The sequence below is a fragment of the Candoia aspera genome, chromosome 4, assembly GCF_035149785.1.
Source record: "Candoia aspera isolate rCanAsp1 chromosome 4, rCanAsp1.hap2, whole genome shotgun sequence".
NCBI classification, from domain to species: Eukaryota; Metazoa; Chordata; class Lepidosauria; order Squamata; family Boidae; genus Candoia; species Candoia aspera.
In genome coordinates this window covers 5,400,165-5,421,328 of record NC_086156.1, presented here as the reverse complement: position 1 = coordinate 5,421,328, position 21,164 = coordinate 5,400,165, and the positions used below count along the sequence as shown (strand labels likewise).

General features: G+C 45.2%; 1 protein-coding gene across 1 annotated transcript; it reads left to right on the top strand.

The window, feature by feature from the left end:
* The first annotated feature begins 926 nt into the window (after nt 1-926).
* XIRP1 (xin actin binding repeat containing 1) lies at nt 927-9,802 on the top strand. The gene has a single exon (XM_063303308.1). The coding sequence runs from the start codon at nt 927-929 to the stop codon at nt 8,484-8,486; it is 7,560 nt and encodes a 2,519-aa protein (XP_063159378.1). The 3' UTR covers nt 8,487-9,802.
* The last annotated feature ends 11,362 nt before the right edge of the window (nt 9,803-21,164 follow it).

The following is a 21,164-nucleotide window of genomic DNA, read 5'->3' as shown; positions in this document are numbered from 1 at the left end:
ACAGGCACAACTTCAAGGACCGGTCGTAAGTCTCCTTCTTCAGCACCATCGTGACTTTGAATAGTCGCTGAACGAATGGCCATTAACTGAGGACTACCTGTACTACTTTCATTATAGGGTTACAATTACAGAATGTTGCAAGTCTGAATGTGCCCCCCCCTCCCTTTACCGGTCAGGTCTGAGACGCTTTCTCAAATTACATTTCTGCCTTGGACTCAAATTTCTTTTACCTGACTGTTGTCTTGGTTGCACCTCTCCTCCCTGCCCCTCAAGGCTATTCCTTCTGCCCGTTACAGTAATAATGAAATAATGATGAGGAAAAAAAACTCACCCAGGAAACACCAGCAATTGAAGAGGATCCATATAATCACCATATTTTCTTATGGTAGCAGGTTAGATTGAGAGGAGCTAGGATAGAGGCAGTTGCAAGGTATATGTGAACCTGTAGCAGGAGACCCTCCTGGGAAAGGGGAGGTGTGCATTCCCAAGGAGCAGATGGCAAAGGTCTGGGTGCAGGCAGTTACATAGGAAGGGGCTGCCCGTTCCTTTCCATCTCCCCCTGTTCTATCCCCGTTATCCGTATCCGATGCCAACCAGATTAGATTGCCTTTGTTACTTTCCAGAATGTCCAAATAAGGCCTTAGGCATCAGAGCATCGACTTCGACTGTCATTGTCCTGCAGTCTCTTGCTCAGGTTAGATAGCTTTTCACCCCACTCGACCACACAGTAGTACTGATGGTGGAATCCTCAGAGGTGTGGGATGCCGTGTGTGTGTGTGTGTGTGTGTGTGTGTGTGTCAGAGGTCTGGAATGAAGAGACCTATTTTCAATATTAACACAAGCTGCTGCATGAGTTTGGCCTTTCGCACTAACAGGATGGTTGATGGAGGGGTTATACTGATGCTGAAAACGCTGTTTCCTTAGAGATGGCAGAGACTCCAAGCGAAAGGACTCCCAGGGCAAACGTCAAGAAAGCAGCGGAAGATCTGCCACCACCTCCTCCTCCTGCTTTTCCCCACCTCCAGGACTCTCCTGGTGCTCCAGCAACACAGGAGTCCAGTCCGCTTCCTCTGCCACCACCTAAAGAATCCTTCTCCAAGTTCTATCAGCAACGCCAAGTGAGCGAGTTGAAAAGGCTGTACCGCCACATGCATCCTGAGCTAAGGAAAAATTTGGAAGAGGCGGTGACAGAAGACCTGGCAGAAATGTTGAGTCCGGATGACCCTAATGAGCCAGTCGCAGTGACTCCTGATGCAGTGCTTCCCGGAGAAGTTCAATCCATGCGTTGGATCTTTGAGAACTGCACCCTGGACTCCATAGGGGAACATCAAGCTGCTAAAACGCTGGCTGAGCAGGAAGCCATCCCAAGTGGAGACGTAAAGAATAGGTCCATGAGGTTTGAAGGCCAGCCTTCTCATGGCGACAGGCTGCTCACTTCAGCCAAAGCATCAGAGCCACAACAAACGAAAGGGGATGTACGCACAGCTCGGTGGCTATTTGAGACTCAACCGTTGGACTCTTTAAACAAAATGTACTTGGATGAGACGGAGTTGCAAGAGGCAGTCCTGAAAGAGCCTGTTGAGAAAGGAGATGTGAAAGGAGCAGCACAGCTCTTTGAAACTCTTTCCTTAGATGCCTTGGGCCACTGCAGTTCCGTGGAGGAGGAGGATATCCTGCAGCTCAAGTCAGAAATTCAGGAACTCAGAGGTGGTGTCAAGAAAACCATCAAGCTCTTTCAGACCGAACCCATCTGTGCTCTTCAGGACAAAACTGGGAGCATTCATGAGATCAAATCCATCTGCAGAGAAGAAGTACAGACCAACTCTGTGAAGACAGCTCGGTGGCTGTTTGAAACCCAGCCACTGGACACCATCAGCAAGGATACTTCCGAAGTACAGGTCATTCGGGGGATATCCCTAGAGGAGGCTGCCAAGGGAAATGTCAGTGGAACAAAATGGGTGTTTGAAACTCAACCTCTAGATGCCATAAAGGAGCTCACAGTGACCGAAGCAGATTTCAAGGCTTCTCCAGATCTTATCCAAGGAGCTGATGTCAGCAAACAGTGTCTACTTTTTGAGACTCAACCTCTTGACACTCTGAAAGGAGAATCCTCCAACAGTCTTCCAGCTAAAGAAGAAGTTATCAAAGGGGATGTAAAATCAACTCTCTGGTTATTTGAAACCCAACCTATGGAAACCCTGAAAGATCAATTTGAAGTTGGGCACTTAAAAAAGGTAGAGCTTTCAGAAGATGAGAAAGGAGCTGTGAAGCAAACAAAGCATATGTTTGAGAACTATCCTTTCGGCAGCATCTCAAAATCTCCAGCTGAAGACTCCTCTACTGCACATGTCCAAGAGGTAGAGAAAGGAGATGTGAAAGCATTCAAGAATCTCTTTGAGACTCTTCCTTTAGATGGCATCAGGCAAGTGAGCACTGAGGAGGTCACCAAGGAAGAAGAAGACATAACTTCCGGGAAGGTGAAAACCAATCAGCTCCTGTTTGAATCAACACCTTTGTATGCCATTAAGGACTGCTTTGGCCATTTCCACAAGGTCACATCTGTGAGTAGAGATGAGGAAGTAACCAGTGGAGGTGTTAAGAACTACAAATGGATGTTTGAAACCAAGCCTTTAGATGAGTTTGATGAGAGTATCCAGAAGGTGGATGTGATCAGGGGCATCACTAAGCAGGAAATGATGGCTGGAGATGTTAAGACAGCCAAATGGCTCTTTGAAACACAACCCACTGATGTCATCCACAGCCAAGTCAACCAAGCAGAACAGAACATTTCTGAGCAAAGAGAGGTTTCTCAAGGGGGCAATGTAAAGACTTGCAGGTGGTTGTTTGAGACACAGCCAATTGATGCCCTATGTGAGAAGGAGGAGGAGAAGGAGGACCAAGAAGACCCCGTGCCTCAAGCTGATGTCAAATCATATACATGGATGTTTGAAACCCAGCCCTTGGATACTCTGAAAGGTCAAGAAGAACACCACTTGCAGGTCAGAAAGACCTTCTGCCAGGATGAATTACGAGGGGTAGACGTGAAAACTGTCAGACACCTCTTTGAAATGGAACCTCTATCCAGTAATATCACTGGTAATAGCCAGAAAATAATCAGGTGCTCCAGCCGGGTGGAGATACAGTCTGGAGAGGTGTCCAGAGTAAAGGAGTTTTTTGAAGCCAAACCTTTGGATTCAGCGGCTAAATCAAGGACAGTCATGAAAGAAAGTCTTAGCCCAGGAGATGGGAACATTGAACCTGGGGCTGTGCACAAGTTCACTTGGCTCTTTGAAAATTGCCCCATGGACACCTTGAAGAGCAGTACAGAGGGTCTTCAAGAGATAACTCTGGAAAAGAACATTCAAGGTGGAGATGTTGGGGGCAAAAGATTCATTTTTGAAACCTACTCTCTTGATCAGATCCATGAAAAAGAGAACGAGATGCAAATCAAGAAAATCCAGGAAGAAACATCAAGACAGGCCAATGTCACTTCTTGCACTATGCTGTTTGAGACCCAGCCACTATATGCTATTCAGGACAAAGATGGGGGATACCATGAAGTGACATCGGTGAAGAAGGAAGAAGTCATAAAAGGGGATGTGAAAGGAGCCCGATGGCAATTTGAGACAAAACCGTTGGATCAAATCAAGAAAGATGAAGAGGTCTTCTTGATCAGAGCAGTAACACAAGAAGATTTCAAGAAGGGAGATGTCCAATCAGCCAGGTGGAGATTTGAAACAGAGCCTCTAGATTCCATTGCTGAAGAAAAGAGGCCTATCCTGAAGAGTGCTGACGATGTACAGAAGGGAGATGTCCAATCCAATAAGCAACTGTTTGAGTCAGAACAACTCAGCCAAAAGAAGTATGTGAGGATGGTTAGCGTCAGTGATGTCCAGCAAGGGGATGTAAGGACATCTACCTGGCTTTTTGAAAATCAGCCCATGGATTCCTTGAAAGGAGACTCTGAAAGTGCCCCCAGCCTGACCACTGTCCAGAGGGAAGATATCCGTAAAGGAGATGTCAAACGCTGCACTTGGCTATTTGAGACTCAACCGATGGACAGTCTCAAAGACACAGAAGCTTCAACCAGCACATTGCCCCTGAAGGGGATTCCTCAGGCCAGTGTAAAAAGCACAACATGGTTATTTGAAAGTACCCCTCTGGATAAATTCAGCTCTCTCCAATGCGACACAGAAATAGAGGCAAAAGAGAGGACACCATCAGACACTTTGGAACTTTTCTTCTCCCATCAACTGATCCAGAACAATGGCATCCTTATTGAAGTCAATAATGCTGAGGGTATCAAGGTGGCAACATATCACCTTAGTAACCAGGAAGCCCCCAAAGTCCAAATGGAAAAGATTGTAGGAGGCACCTTGCAAATGGTCTTGTTGCAACTCCTTCACAGTAGCAATGTGGAGGCCTGGGGGTTGTTAGTGCGAGAAGAGGAGAATGGGGGTATCAAAATTAATCCTATACAGCTGTTGGGCTCTGACAAAGCTGAGAAGAGCAAAGAGGACATGAAGAATGACATGGCCAGGACTCTTCAAGAACTTCTTAACCAAGAGAGCTCAACTAAGAAAGGAATAGTTATGCAGGAGACAGATACAGGATCAACGAAGGTGATTATTTATTCCCTCCATCAGTGGGTTGCCCAACAGCATACATTTGTGAAGGGTGACGTGAAGTCAGTGATTGGGAATCTTCTGACTTCTTCACAACAGCAGAGGAGCCCAGCAACCGTCAGACGAGAGGACAACGAGAAGGGCAATGTTCAACTGTACACTCGCTGCATCGAGAAGGGAGATCTTGACTACTTAAAGAACCTCCAGAGGGACTCAGAGATAGAATCCCTAGTTTCTTCACAAGCCAAAGAACCACCCAAAATTGTGCAAGAAGTTGAGGTACCAGCCCAGGTGCAGAACAAGGAAGGAGTGACCACAGCAGATGTGATGCAAGGGAACAATGACAGGGCTGAGCAAACATTCTTGTGGAGGAGCAAAGAAGGTATGTTAGAAAGGGAAGTCCTACATGCAGATCATCAGAGCCCTACTCCTTATCTTCCTGTACAATCTGGGACCCCATCGTTATCCAAAGAAAATGTAGTTCTTCCAAATGTTACATTGCCCTTCCAGTCAATGGAAAGAGCACAGAATGGTGGCCCAAGAACATCTGGAGGACAGATAATTGTGGAGGATGGAAAGGAAAGAACAGCCATGCAAGTGGCAGATCAGAACATGGCTGGAGCCATCTACAACTTCAAGGGAGGAGAAATCAGCTCAGAAACAGCTCAACCCCCAGCACAACTTCCTGGGAGTGATCTTCAAGCTGCGATGCAGAGTCTGAGGAAAGCCACAGCAGAAGCTAAAACCCTGCAGCAGCAAGTGCAGAGCAAGCTGCAGAAGATGACCGACAATACGCAGTTGAGCAGCGCCCAACCCCGAGCAGCGACCACGCAGAGCCCGGTGCACAAAGAAGGCTGTGAGGCTGGCGAGCGACAGCCAACAAGCAACGTGTCCTCTTCTAGAAGGCAGGAAACTTCCCAGCCCTGTGTCGGTCTGTCTCAGAAGAGCACGGCATCCTTGCCCCTAAAGGTCAGTGACCCCGAGGAAGGACAGGGAGGGACGCTGCCGTTGGCGGCCCACCAACCCGACCAAGCAGTACCTAGGACAGATCTTAGCATTAAGGACGGCCTTTACGCAGCCAAGCCCGTCAAGTCCTATGTAAATCCGTTCCTTGAGTCTGACTACCAAGAGCACTCCGTTCCAGAAGAACGCGAGCAAGATGCAATAATCAGAGGGGATGTAAAGACGGCTATCAGAGCCTTGCAGAACGCTGCCGCGGAGCAGAGACAAGTAGAGAAGGAGGACGTGGTCCGTGGCAATGTAAAAGCCGCGCTTGAGTCCCTGGAAAAATCTAACGTTAATGTGTCCCAAGGGGATTTTAAAGCAGCCATGATATACAGGAACGCAGGGCAGTCATATTCCGTGGGTAAAAAGAAACAGGAGGATGAGTGTGTTAGTGGCCAGGCAGTTACTGTAGCAGCTGCAGGCTCACCAGGTGCTAATGACTTTCCTCCTTCTCCTCCAGCTTCATTGGTGAGACCTGGTGGCCACCCACCCTCACCCCAACCAAGAGAAGCTGAGCTTCTGTGCTGGTCCCCATCTGTGCAGCCGTGTGATCCCAAAACTCCCTTGCCAGCCCCAGCTAAAGCTGGTCATCAGAGACTTTCAGAGAAGCCCCAGATACCACCCAAGCCAGATGCCATTGCCCCACCAAGGAGGAAGCCTGTTCTTCCTCCAAAACCAGAAGTCCTTTTAAGGGAGACACTACCGCACCCTGCTGGATGCAACAAAGGACCACCAGGAAAGGCATCTCCACTTCCATTTCCTCCTAAGCCTCCCACCTTGATTGAGCAGAACAAGCCAAGCACTTTGCCTGTGGTGAACCAAGCAAGAGCATCACGTGGAGCTGAGACCTGGGGACCATCCGTATGTAGACAGGATTCGGCTGTGTCTCCTTCAGCCATCGTGACCGATGTTGAGGACATCAGCGTTGAGAAGAAGGCAATAAAAGATATCGTCAAGTTGCCCCTGCAGGATGAAGAAGTAAAATCGAGAGCAAGGAAGGAAGAGAGGGCCAGAGTGGAAGTGATGGGCCACAGCTGTTTGTCAGAGGCAATAAAAACTGGATTGGATAGTCATGAAGAAGGAAACCGTCATCTAGCTAAGGACCTTCAAGGGTTCCAGGAGACATCCCAAGAAGAAAAGCGATGTGTCTTATCTGGGAAGCAAGACTTTCTCACACCTCTTGAATGCCAGATAGGCCTTCCTAACCTAGAAACTCAGAGGAAGCCATATTTGTCTGCAAAGTGCCATGCCAATATTCTGAAGAAAGGAACTGTTGCGACACACACCCCATCATCAAAGTCAGAGGGAACAAGTGTGGAATCAGAGGCCGATAGGTCGGGATCTGCTCTTTCCGTATCTTCACCTTTAGAAGCCAAACAGTTTTTTAAAGGACATCAGATTGGGAACAGCAGTAGCTTAAGAGATCCTGAAATGAAGAACGACTGGAACCCAGAGAAGGAGAATCCAGGGGTGGTCATGAGGGAAAAAGCTGGCAAAGAAACCGAAGAAGAACGTCGCAAGAGATTGTCTGTCCATAAAGAGGAGATCATGAAAGGCAACGTCAAGGAAGCTATGGAGATATTTGAAAACCTACGAAGACAGGAGGCGCTCCAGGAAATCTTAACGCAAATGAAGGAATTTGAAGAGGAGACCTCGAAGGTGGATGTGAAAGCCTTGAGAAACCTCTTTGAGAATGTAGACGATTGGGTGGCAGATCAGAAGCCTCACCAGGCAAAACAGCCCAAAGCGGAGAAAGCCGAACAGTGGAAGGAAGTTAAGGAGGATGCAGAGAGTGTTTCATCAGTGGAGTTAGCTTTTGAAGATCTAGAGCGGGCCAGTGCTGAGATTGTTCATTTGAAGGAGCAGACCCTAAGTAGGCTCCTGGATATTGAAGACGCCATTAAGAAAGCTCTATATTCCATTTCTAGCCTCAAGTCTGAATCCGACATAGCTGGACTCTCAGGTCTTCTCAAGGAGTCTCTTGGGAATTCTCAGAGCCTTGCAGCGGGGAACAATATCCGCAAAATCAGTATCATTTCCAGCAAGGCCAAACCAGAAAAAGGGGTACAAAATTCGTCATGGGAAGGAGAAATGGTGGCTGACCAGCACGAGGCACGCAAACTGTCACTAGAAGTTCCCCATGTCATTCAGCCTCGATCCACCTCTCCTTCTTCTCCTTCCTACATCTCCATTCAATCCGCAGCCCGAAAAAGTGCAGAATCTCCCCAGATCATGCCTTTAGCTTCATCCAACCCCATGGGAGTGGCAACCGAAACAGAAACAACCTCTCCGAATCTGTTCAGCTCCCTGACGAGATCCGATGGCCGCAGCAGGACATTCTGTGAAGGGGACCAGGAGGAGGTCATCCAGATTAAAAAAGGAGGAAGTTTAATTAAACAGCAACACCTCGGCAGCTCTGGACACTTTCCTCATCAGCTGAGCAGTAATGGCGCTAAGGAAAAGGATGCGGTGGCTTCTGATTACAGCTCCAAGTCTTCTCTAAGTGCCTTAAGCCCCTCAAATCCTAGAAGACAGAAAAGTATTCTGGAATTGCAAACAAGCCACGACGGATCCAAACTCTACGGGGCCACCCGAACAGTGACTGAGCAGTACGAGGAGGTGGATGAGTTTGGGAACAAAATCATCACATCGTCCACCACCGTCACCAAACAGTCAGAGACTCAGACTTCTTCCACGTGTGACATGGTGTCTTGCCCTACCAGATACGAAGTGACTGCTTCTCCAATACTCCGTCAATATCTAAACAGCCCGGCCAATTTCCCTTCAGATGATGGTCACCAAGAAACAGGGGTTGTCTTTGTCACCTTTAGCAACTCCAAGCCCATGAAGAAATGAGCAAACGTCCTTGAGCTGAGCTGCAAATGATGGTTGTGATCAACAAGACCATGGATCCTGACCATTCAGAGTTCAACCAGTTTGATTGGATCGATTTTAAAAGGACTCCACTGACTTCAACCCACTATCTGCCATGAGCAATGTTCTTGTTCTTGTGGCTGTAACTGTTTTTTAAAGAAAGAATGATGGGAAAAAACCCTTTGCCCTGCAAATAATCGTCTTAACCTTGGGTGTGAGTCTAAGAGGTGCATTCAAGGCTAGTTCTTCAAGAAGAAAGGAGCACCAGCTCAGCAGAAAACCAGGTTTTCAGTTCCAGAGAGGAAAGAAAAGGCCAAAACTACAACATGAAAAATGAAAAGGAGACGGCTGCTTTCAAGAGCATTCATCACAGTTGTAGAACTTTGTCTTGGGATATCGATCTGGCCAATGCCAGCATTCTGGTCCTGAATGACTAGACAAGCAGCAATCCAACATTTTGAGGAGGGTTTTGCGGGGGGTGTCTTCAGGTCAGTCTCAATTCCTGGCAACTGCCTGGATGAATCCCTGAAGTTTTCCTGGCAAGATTTTTGGAAATGGTTTGCCCTTGGCTTGTTCCTGGGTTGAGAGAATTGAGTGGTTGAAGGTCACCCAGCTGGCTTCATGCCTAAGACAGGACTAGAACTCACGGTCTCCTGGTTTCTAGCCTGGCGCCTTCACCACTACACCAAACTGGCTGTCATTTTGAGAAATATGCTAATTTTCTTGTACTTTTTGCTGTCAGCCTGACAACCTGCTTCTCTTTCTTCCTCCCATTCATTCTTTTTGTATGTCCAGGGAGATCCCTCTCCCCAAATGCCTTCTCTGTTAGAGATACTGTACATCACAAAATGAGGGCGGGGGATATTCCCCAAGTTTATCCCTTTTTAGTTTGATTACACTTTCATTGGGCAGATTTTTAGCACTATCTATATTTAACAAGAGTTACATATTAGGGGATACCAGAGAATTTTAAGAATTTTCCTCATTGCAGTACCTTCTAATGAAAAATAGTGGGGAAATATATTCTAATGAAAATGGGGAAGGCAGTTAAACATACTGATAATTATTTCGTTATTATCTTTTTTTATTTTAGGACTGTAATTTATTGATTGTGACTCTGCATTTTATTTTAGATGCATTGCTTCTTTACCTGTAGCAACAATATTTAAATCAATTATAAACCCATGTAAAGCAATTTTATTATGCCTTTTTTGTATATTCTCAACTGAAAATTTTAGATATCCTGTGGGGTTTTTTTTAACCTGCATCTGAAGATAAATCATGACTTCTGAAAAATAGTTTGGGTTTGTTTTTCCTGCATTGGTTTTTGTTGTGTTTTGGTGTTGAAGTTCCTCTGAATTCTCATTTTCTCTTCATCAGCTGGTTCAAACTGATAAAAATGCTTCTTTAATAAAAGAGCCAGGTGGCTGAGTATTTCCATGCAAAGCCAATAATTAATAGTAATAACAACAACATTTGTTCCCATTACCCGCCCTTTTTTTTTTCTTTTATGTACATTTTAATATCCAGAAAAAAGAAATAATGTTCTTCCTATCACTTCAACTGCTTGGCAAGAAAAGGTTATTCATGATCACCTACTATATGCTGTAGAAGATCCGTGTGTGTGTGTGTACGTGTGTGTGTGTGAAAAAAACTAGATGTGATCCTATCTTTAACCTAGACATCATCCTATATCAGAAGTACATCTGACAACATTCTGTCAAACAAATTTCTTACAGCTGTGGGTGTCCAGGCACATCTGTATTCCTTTCCTTCCTGTGTTCCTTTTATCATAAAATCTGCTTACATGTGATTCCCATACAGGGGGGCTGTCTGTGACATCATTACCCAGCATCCACATTTGGGTCATAATCCTGGTGATGAAGAAGTTTTAGTCCATTCAGTATTTCAGAACTGAGACATGCAAATCCGTCAAAATCCTGCTAAAGTCCTCTACGATCTATCTGGGATTTTTCTTTTCAAATAGAAAAATTAATATCACCAACCACGAATATCCCAGAGAGGGTTCCCATGAGTCTTACTCCAATTTGCATAATAGTTAATGTAGATCATCAAGGGATCTTTTATTTTTTCAAATATGAGTCATCCAACTTTTAATCTTTGCCGTATACTTTTCCACTAACAAGGCTTTTAAAGCACAAATTCTCCTGATAGAACTCCTTTTAAAAAATAGCATAACTGCTACTGGAGTGTTTATAGACGCTTTTTATTTTATTTTAGATTTTACTTCATTTTGCAGTTTTTGACTAGACAAAGTCAAGAACATGATAGATGCTCCTATTCATGTTGCAGCAGAGATGAACTTAGATTCATTGCAAATGGGAACTCGGGTGAAGTTATCTTATATTTCTACTCCAGAATCTGGGTAGTTACGACCATCTAGCTGCTATACCACCTTGTCTCAAAGTCTAGCAATCCCATGCTTAATTTTTAAATTAATCCATTCAATTGTGCCAATTCTTGGAGACCGCCTGGACTAGTCCCTGCAGTTTTCTTGGCAAGGCTTTTCATAAGTGGTTTGCCATTGCCTCCTTCCCAGGGCTGAGAGAGAGTGGCTGGCCCAGGGTCACCCACCCTTAAAATTAGGAGTAGCTTAACTCTGGTAGACATCTTTTATTCATGCAATCCTGTTTTTTATTGCCAGGCATTGCTAGTCCTCTCAGGAAAAATATTTCTCCTGCCTCAAGCTGGAATTTTCCCTTTCTCTGGCAGAATTTCTCTGTTGACATGAAGACAGGCAGCAATTCAGTAAGCATAGCTTTCTTCAACATGCTGTAATCACTAATAGACTGCACCAGTTGGATGTATGCCTGTCCTGTCTCTACCAAGGGAAGGCAGTCTGTGCTAGGCAGACATGCTGGGAGTAAAGGCATAAGTTTTTCAGTGAAAGAAACTTTCAGGCTCGTGATTATTGTGGTGGTGGTGATGATTATTATTCTTATTATTTTTTTCAAGCATATTTTCCTGCTAGTTTAAGCAATGCTATTTAAGGAGGACATGGAGAAAAGGGTCAACACAGATTACACAAAGCAGGACTGCCTTTCTTCCTATCATATTTATTCATTTATATTTATTTTAAGCACTTGCACCCCACTTTTCTAACCAGTCTGCTCAAGCACCATAAATTCTATAAGCCACCATACCTTGAACCAGGCACCACAAAAGGAGAGGAGCTTTTTAAAAAAAGGATTATTACATTTAATTCCCACCTCAAGATGGTACATATTTGGGAGAAGGGTTGCTCCACATTTTAGCCTCGTAACAACAACCTGGTGAGGTTGGATGGGTGATGGGAGAGTGATGGTCTTTCCCCCCCACCCATGGCTGAATGGGGATTTGCACCTGGATCTTCCATGTTGGATTCAAACTCCTTAGCCTCTATCCTAACAGCTGTAGATAATCCTGTTCAAGGGTGACCACAGGGGATGGTCAAAAAAATCAAAGAGGGCAGCTGCAACATCGTGCTCGAAGCTCCAGCTGGGTTTTTGTGCACTGTGATGCACAAAAAAACAGGGGTTGCTTCAATTGCACCATCATGGCACCATCTCCACCTTTTTGTCCATACCCTGTATGTTTTATCTCATACTGATCTCCACAGGGGTGTTTCTCATGTCTCCAAACCAGTCTTCCCAGATGATTCTTCTTCCCAACCATGCAGATTTGACATTTTTAACCCATGCAAAATAGCAAGCCTGAAAAAAACGATGCCAGTTCTGCACTGTACATAACGTTCCTGATCTGAAAGATTCCATTTTTTTTTTAAGGAAAAGATGAATAAATTTTGGAACCAGTTTTTTGAACCTCGTCTGTTTCAAACTAAGCAAGGATCTCACTTTGCTTAATGTTTTGTGGTGCTTGCCCTCTTAATGTTTGAAATAAAAGGGGCACTGAATCAGAATTCAGCACCGCTCCTGTTTATTTTTGAAAAGAAATGTCAGGTTAGTTTCAGTAAGCAAATGCTGAGCCCCAAAGAGTTAAAAATCTGGTCCCAAACTTTCCTAACACTTAATTTTTCAACCGAGTTACCAAAAACAACCTGATGGTTCAGGCCAATGTTTCTCAACCTTGGCAACTTTAAGATGTGTGGACTTCAACTCCCAGAATTCCCCAGCCAGCATGGCTGGCTGGGGAATTCTGGAAGTTGAAGTCCACACATCTTAAAGTTGCCAAGGTAGGAAAACACTGGTTTAGGCATTTCCTCAGGAAACCATTTATGGCAAGTGAAATAACAGCAGATGGCTTTTGTGTACTAAATCTCCTCCTGGAAATAGAAGTCACTACATTACATTACAAGGCTCATTTTGATCCCAAACTACATGAGAACCACAGGTGAAATTACCTGGAAATGCAAGTCAAAAATAAAGGTCAAACCAAATAATTTTTTTTTCTGTACCCTGAGCTCTGCCCATGGATCTCAAGATCAAGTTGAAGGATTTACAGTATATGCTGTACATTCAATCATCTGCTCACCAACAGTTCACCAGGAGCATTTGCACACAATGCTAAGCTGCGTTTTGCTTAAATAAGCCACAAGCAGCTTTTGCTAGCCAGGTTCCCTCTAAGCGGAGTACAGCACCCGTCACATATCCGCACATGAGGTTCGGTCTCCCAACGAAGCCCCCCCAGAAAGTCCATGAATGTGAACAGACAGAGGGGGAAGGGGTGAGGAGGGAAGGGACGCTGATGGGGACCTTGATCGCCAGGCTGTCAAAGGATGGTCATGTGCACCAGGCACATAGCCGCTTCCTGTTGGAACTGGAACCTGAAAGCACGCTGAGCCTTTGATTTGTATGGGACTAACCCCCAGTTCAACAGGCCCAAACCTAGGGGAAGAATCCAGTAATCATCTTCTGCCTGGAACTCCAGAGGTTTGGAGACTCAAAAGAAAGGACCAGGATAAAGCTACTTCAGGCCATGTTCCCTCTGTGCTGCCCCTGCCCACCACCCCCTGGCCCAGGGTGGCCTAGACCAATCCACTTCCTGCTCAGAAACATCACAACGCCTGCATCTGCTTACAGGAAACATGGTTGACTCATTTTTGCAGCTTCTGGAATTAGTCCAAGTGTGGTGGCAAGTCACGGGAGTTTGGCAGTTTGCTTTTGCGGGAAGTCCAGATCCAATGGTGCTGATCCAACAATGTGATCAAAGCTCCAGCTGGGTTTTTGTGCATCGTGACACACATACAAACCAGGGGGAGCTTCAACTACACCACTGCAGCCCACGTCTTCACTTTTTTGTCCGTACTCTGCAAATACTCCTCGATGTCGGCCCGACAAGGTAGACCAGGCTAAGAAACCAATGCCATATAGGTCAGGGCTTGTTGTAACAGCTGGAGAAACAGAATCTTGCAGGTCTGAATGTGCTGCCCCCTCCCTCCCTTTATCTTTGTGTGAAGTAGCATCAGCCTTGCCAGGTGGACCAGACAGGAAACACGCCAGATAAGCTAATTCTACTTTATTGTAAAGCTACATTAACAGAATCTTGTAAGTCTGAAAGTACAGCTCTCCTGCTGTCTCCTTTACAGCCCGAGAAACCAGGGAGGGTCCCTTCTGAGCCTCTTGCTCCTCCCACTATGCAGCTGTGGGCTAGGCTCCCTCTTATCTGACCATTCCCTAGGCAGTGTCTCTTCACCCTGTCTCATTCCCACATACCATTACAGGTAGGGAGGGGCTTGTCTGAGACATTTCCTCAAGTCACTTTCTTGGCCTGGGCTCAAGCCCCTCTTATCTGACCATTGACTTGGTAGCAGCTCTTCCTCCTGTCCTTCAAGGCCATTCCCTATGCTTTCTACACATCTATAAACTGAGTCACTCCAACTGATTTATCAATGTGGAGTCCTTGGTGCTCTCTGAGCTTGGTTGTTTGCTTGCAGATGTTTTACATCGGTGTAAGTGTGGGGTTTGCTCCCTGTTTATATTCAGCAGCTTGCCCTGCCAGTTTTGGTGGGGTGCGATTTATCAATTTCCATCCTATTCTTAATGGCCTTAATGGTTCACTCCAATAAAAGTTAGAATCACTTTACTGAACACTCTGGCTTGCTACTGCCTTCTTGTTTCAGGTAGAAACACAGGAAATATGTGGGTTGTGTTGTATGCCGGTCCACCCCACACAGCGCCTGACCATCCAAAACATTCTTGTGCACCAGATGTGTTTCTGCTGCCAGCACTGTAGAAGGAAACTAAGGTGAGTCATGAAATTCTAGAGCTGACATCATCATTATTCCCACAGCCAACTTTTGAAAAAAGATACAGGTAGTCCTCGGGTTATCACAGCAATGGGGACTGGAATTTCTGTTGCTAAGTGATGCGGTCGTAGAGCTCAATATCACATGACCACATCACTTAGCGATGGCAATCCCAGCAGTCCTAGGTGCTGATGGAACCCCAGGACTGCACGGGTTGTTACATGAGGACCTCATGTGATTGAGACATGGGAAGAGGCAGTGTCATGAGTAATGATGGCGAGCAGGAGGGGGCCCCTATCCAGGGGGGAAAACGCATGCGTAGTACTGAGGAATTAAGCAGCCAGTCAAAGAGACACAGATCAGGCCCGCCTTAGCTTTTGGAGTTTATCTGTCTGGGTTTTTCCCACGCTTCTTCAGTTTGTTAGGATTCTGTTTATGTAGCAGCAATAAACACTAGAGACCTACTCCTCGTCTCAGTGTGATTCTCACTGTTAGGACAGGTGGGCATCCCAGGCAAGCAGACTGCCGGGTGAGAGCTGTGGGCAGCCAGGAGGGTTCCACAGGCAAGTGCTGCAGAGTGCGGACGGGCACACAGGTGCCATGGGCAGAAGCTATGGAGTGTGGGCAGGCGAAAAAGCTTGATCATTGTGATCACATGACCCTGGTTGACTGTGACATCATAATCATAAGCCAGGCACCCAGTTCCCGGTTCTCAATCACATGACCACAGGGACGCTGCACCGGCTGGAATTCCAAGGACTGGTCGTAAGTCTCTCTCATTCAGCACCGTTATAACTTTGAACAGTTACTGAATGAGTGGTCGTAACATGAGGACTGCCTGCATGTTCCATAAAATCTCTTGCATGGAGAACAGTGATATGATTGCTGACTTCGGTGATATGATTGGAGCAGGAACCACTCTGGTGATGTTCCTATTTGGGTATTTTGGAGGATTTCCTGAGCATCCTTCAAAGATGTTGAGAGTCTGTCTAATTTCTTGTTGACAGTATCAGGTTGTTCAAATAGAGAGATCACAATCCGTGTCGTTAGTGAAGTTGGTTTTGCAAAACAGACTGTAAAACCAGGAGGTTGCAACTGGTTAGCATTCAACGATGGTAAATCCTTCGGGGGGGGGTTGTTCAACTCCAGATGTTTAGGTCATCTGTTTTGTCTCAGAGAAATACACGGGGCCATTGATAAATCACTTAATCCTTACCTGCTCAGCCCCACATACTGAGCTGCATATTCTTCTTCTGGACATACAGTATTCTTGCTTCATATGATGGAACTGGTATTTAACCTGTTGGAATAACAGGAATGACTGTTTCTCTCGTGTGTGTTTTGCAGTTGGCTCAACTATGCAGTCTTCCAGGGAGCGCTCTGTTGCAAAGTGTGTGGCGAGCTGCTTTCCGAGGTTATGAGAAAAAGCCCGCCCAGCACCACCCTCGGCCCGAACCATCAGCAGCTACTGCGGAGAGACACGCAGCCAAATCCAAGGCAAGGGTCTGAAACTAAAAGCAGTGTCACAGGAAGGATTTTGATCCAAGGGAAGATGCCACCGAGATTTTCCAATTCACACCCCCGGGGTAGCCTGAGCGAAAAGGTAACCACACAGGACAAGCCAAAAGCCATCGGCTTGCCTTTAAAGAAAGATGCTAAAGATGACGTTGGCAGAACGTACGACAAGTGTGGAACAAAGAAAACATGGCTGCAAGATCCTGCAGTGGTTCGGCGTAGTCCCCAGCGGGCAGATGGGAGTCACTGCAAGACCGGCAAAGACAAGTCAATCGCAGAAAGTTCTTGGGCACAGAAGGAGAAAAGTCAACTCCCCAAAGTCATCGGCCCAAAAAGTGGGGACCGTGTCTTGCATTGGATTAAAAAGATACATGAAAGTCAAGACCTGGGAGTGTTGGAAAACAGGCAGTTTTTGGTGGAGGGAGGCACTGTAGGAGCACAGGTAGGAAAAATAGGGTCCAGCATACCAGAAAAAGCCAGGAGGCTCCAATCTGGCTCATTCGAAGTGGACAGGAGCATTTCCAAGGCCTCGTCTTCATCACTGAACCTTCCAAGGTCTTCCCTTGCTCCTTCATTTCTATCTCCTGAAGGAGCACTTAGAAGTACTACAGGAACATCGGTAGCTACAACAGCTGGTGCTACTCAACCTGCAAAAGATCCTTTCCAGGGCAAGAAACCTGGTGCAGCTTCCTCCTGGACGGTCACATCTGATGGAAAGAGTCAAAGGCAGATCCTGCAGATGGTTGAACCTCTTCCTAAAGTCAGGACCACATTACCTGCTTTGGCACCACCACTGGACCACAGGTCAAAGAAGAAACTTCAGAGAGCCACCCAGGGGAATACACTGAACGTACTAGTAACTGAAGATACAGAAGAACCAGATTATAACGCCATGGCACCAATGAACAATGAGAAACCCTCCCAGTCTAAGCCTGAAGGTTTGGTATCTTCTCCTGGGCATGAAGAGAAGAAAAATAATCAGACAGAAAGTAGCGAGAAGACACTAGCTGCCACTCTTGACCCAATGAAGTCATGCCTGAAAACTAACCAGGAACATAAGCCATCTTGGATAAGCAGGAATGAGTTCCTTGGAGAAGTGATTGAAATATTGCATCCAGGAAGACAAGCATGTATGGACAGCCAGCTCTCTCCTGAAACTCACCCTTTAAAGAATGAAGAGGTTAAAAAGAATGAAATGCACCCAAGAGGAATCTCAGACAGCTTTGAGAGTCTAATGTGTGTTCCTGACTTACACTCTCAGAACACTGAACCTAAAGATAGAACCAGCTCTTCAGCCACAGATGGGGACATAGAAGATGGTAGTTCATTATCCAGCTCACAAGCAGATGATGTTGAAAACAGGGAAGTGCTACCAAGAAATAACCTACAGGAAGATGCCATTTTGATCTGCAACACAGAACCACCTATAAAAATTACAAACACAAATGAAAAACTACCAGCAAAAGCCAGCAGTGGACATAACCTTCAACTTGCATTCCAAGAAGATACTTCTAGAGATACCAGTATTCTGGCTCCTGTCTCTTACACTAAAGACCCAGAAATCCTTCTCTCCTGTAAAGTCCCATGTCTGATAGAAAAGCAGGAGACAGGAGACATAATGGTGGAAATCAAAGCTCAAAACGATAACGGCTCAGTTATAGAGACAAGTCAAGGCGTTATAGATACATCTGCCAGAAAGCAACCATTAAAAAAACAAAATAATCCTTTTGCTCAGTTTTTTGCATTCAAAACACAAAGGAGTGTTCCCGACCAGAAGCTAACATCAGGAACCAAGAAAGCACCTAAAACTCAGTCTGCTTTAGTCACTTTGTTTGGACATTCGGTGAATAAAGACAAGAGTCAACAGGAATGGCCAAGAAAAGATTTAGGGGAACTTTCAGGGAAAGTAACTTTACAATCTACACATTACTCAAACTTACCAAATCTTGACTGTTCCAAGAAAGAGGAGAACTCTGGAGTGGTTATGCAGACAAGGAATTCAGGGGCAGGTCCACAGGATTCAGAGGAGAGTCATGGCAGTTGCTCAGAAGAAAATCAGAATGGAAATTCTCCATCCTTGGATAGTGTTAATACATTTTCTTTAGAGCTTGGAAGAGATAGCTCAAGTCCCATAGGAATGCAGTGTGGGAGAAAGTCCCTTGACATTCCCAGACAATCAAATCTGAGTACAGAAAACCCAGCCAAGGATCATGGAAAATCATTGCCATTTACAAGTTTTCAGAACTGCCTGGCATCTAAAGAGAACATGTCACAATATTCTACAAATGCTTTGGTGGAGACAAGTGTTGCCTGTAGAAATACTCTTTCTGAGCAAGATTTATGTAAGTTCTCTAATTTGGCCAAGGTGGACAGTCAAGATTTAGAGCAGAAGGCAACACATGTTCCATTATTAGACCCTTTGAGAGAAGATGAGACACAGGCATTAGATGAGGGCAGCTGGGCTCCTGGTACACTTTCATCTTTTAAGGGGGTGGAAGGATCAGCAAACATGGAGAGAGATGATGCAGCATCCTCTCCTGGTCTGGGTACAGACATTGTACAAATGAAAGATGATCTTTGCTCAGGATCTTCGGAAAACCTTTTGCGGCTCGGCAGCCCACGGTGTTCAGAGTTGGAGCTTAATGTGGTGATCAGAAATGACAGTCTTACTAACAGACAGCCTCCAGAAACTGGAGACCCCCAGACATTTGAGTTTAATTCAGATCATCCTTTTGTGCTAAATCTACATGTTGAAGAAGCCACTAATGAGGATTACTCCACTGGAGAGTACTGCTTGCACCCGGCACTCACTCCATCTCAGCATATGCCTGAGCTCCTCAGAGACACCCTCCAGGGCAAGGCTACAGAAAGATCAGCTGAAGCTAAAAGTCCCTCAGGGGACTGAATGCAAGAAGGGGAGAGTGATCATCCACAAGGAGGTTTGCTGTAACCTTACTTTGAAACCCAGTGCTCTAAGTTCCAACTGAGGCCTAACTTGTTTATTAACAACTGAAATGTCATATTTATGGAGCCAGTCTTGTTACTGCTCCTCTAGACACACGAGATGTGTATATGCATTCACACCTAAATACAACCATGACATATTGTCAGAATATACAGGTAGTCCTCGCTTAACCACCATTCGTTTAGTGACGGTTTGGACTTACAACTGGTCCTCACACTTATGACCATTGCAGCATCCCCACAGTCATGTGATCACAATTTGGGTGCCTGGCAACCAGTTCGCATTTATGACTGCTGCAGCATCCCATGGTTATGTGATTGCCATTTTCAACCTTCCCGGCCAGCTTCTGGCAAGCAAAATCAATGGGGAACTTGTGATTCACTTAACGACCACATGGCTCACTTAACACCAACGGTGATTCGCTTAATAACCACTGCAAAAAAGGTCATAAAATCAGGTTGGATTTGCTTCATGACCACTTCGCTTAGCAACAGAATTCCTGTCTCAATTGTGGTCGTTAAGTGAGGACTACCTGTAATTCCTGCAGTGATACGAGGGCTTAGATTTTGTTCATTTATTTCTGTTAAAGTTGTCTTTCTTGGTGCTGAAGCCAATAGAAGTCAAACCAAGCTAAGGGAAGGCATATTGAGTGGATGGATAGTCATTTCTTATGCATTTTCCATCCATATTAAGGAGCAACCCTGGACATGTCTCTACCTATTTTTCATATGCTGTTAAAATTTCATTAAAAAAATGAAAACCTATCGAAGCAAGAGAAGATCCTGCAAAAACGACAAAATGTTTGCGGTGGTCCATTGGGCATATTAAATAAGCCTGTTCTTTAGGCTGATTGGATCTGCTCTGGGAGTGACTTCACATTACTCCAGTAAAGCGTTTTGCAAGGGAGCAAAATATTTCTCAGCTCAAGGAGACCAGTGTTTGAGTTTGTATGAAAGGCGGCATGTTTCTGCAAACAAACCTTTGGGTCATTTCAAGCTTGTATCATACTGAAAATATATGGCAACTATGACTAGCACAAACCATGGTGTGTCAGTCCAATAGTAGCTAAATGCAAAAGTGTGTGTACAATGGACTGGTGTATATTGGAAAAAAAAATGTAGATTGGAGAAATTGTTTTGAGGGACCATGGTGGGAAACTGACCATTGGGCCAGCACTATTGTTCTGACAAAGGCCATTCTTAAATTCCATGCAGCGCAGTCTTATAGGCAGTCCTTGTTTAGTGACTGCCTCATTGAGCAACCATTCGCAGTTACAACAGTGATGAAAAAGTAACTTTACGGCCAATCCTCACAGTTACCACCTTTACAGGTCTGTAAAGCAAAGAAAAGCTGAAGGAAGATCATACGCACAGTCATGGTTTCGCTTCGCGACTGCTTCGCTTAACAACTGACTTGCCAGTCCCAATTGTGGTTGCTAAACAAGGACTCCCTGTATATTCTAATCTTTCCTAAGATGGTTTCTTCCAGATATTTGCAACCCACAGGATTTCCTTCCTAAATGTCTTTGGTGTTGAAGTTCCAAAGCATTTGGAGGACGCTGGACTGGGAAAGGTTGCTATGAAACCTTACAGGCAGAAAATAAGATCCACTGGATTAAATGAGGTTTTCCAGTTCCAATCAGGGAGCAGGGGTGAAACAAGTTTTAAATTTGAGAATATGCAATTTATTTCTGTCTCTTAAAAGCTGGAAGTTGCCTGGTTCTCTCTAGAAAATCTGAGTCTAGGGCTTTTTTTGCCAGTAGATACAGATCAGACTATATTTTAATCCTCTAATCCTCACTTTGCCCCACTGACATGATAGGTGGTGACATTAAACAAGTCTAACTACAGGTAGTCCTCGCTTAACAACCACAATTGGGACCTGAATTTCAGTTGCTAAGCGAAACATTCATTAAGCAAATCTGATCCGATTTTACAACCTTTTTTGCAGTGGTCATTAAGCGAATCACTGCGGG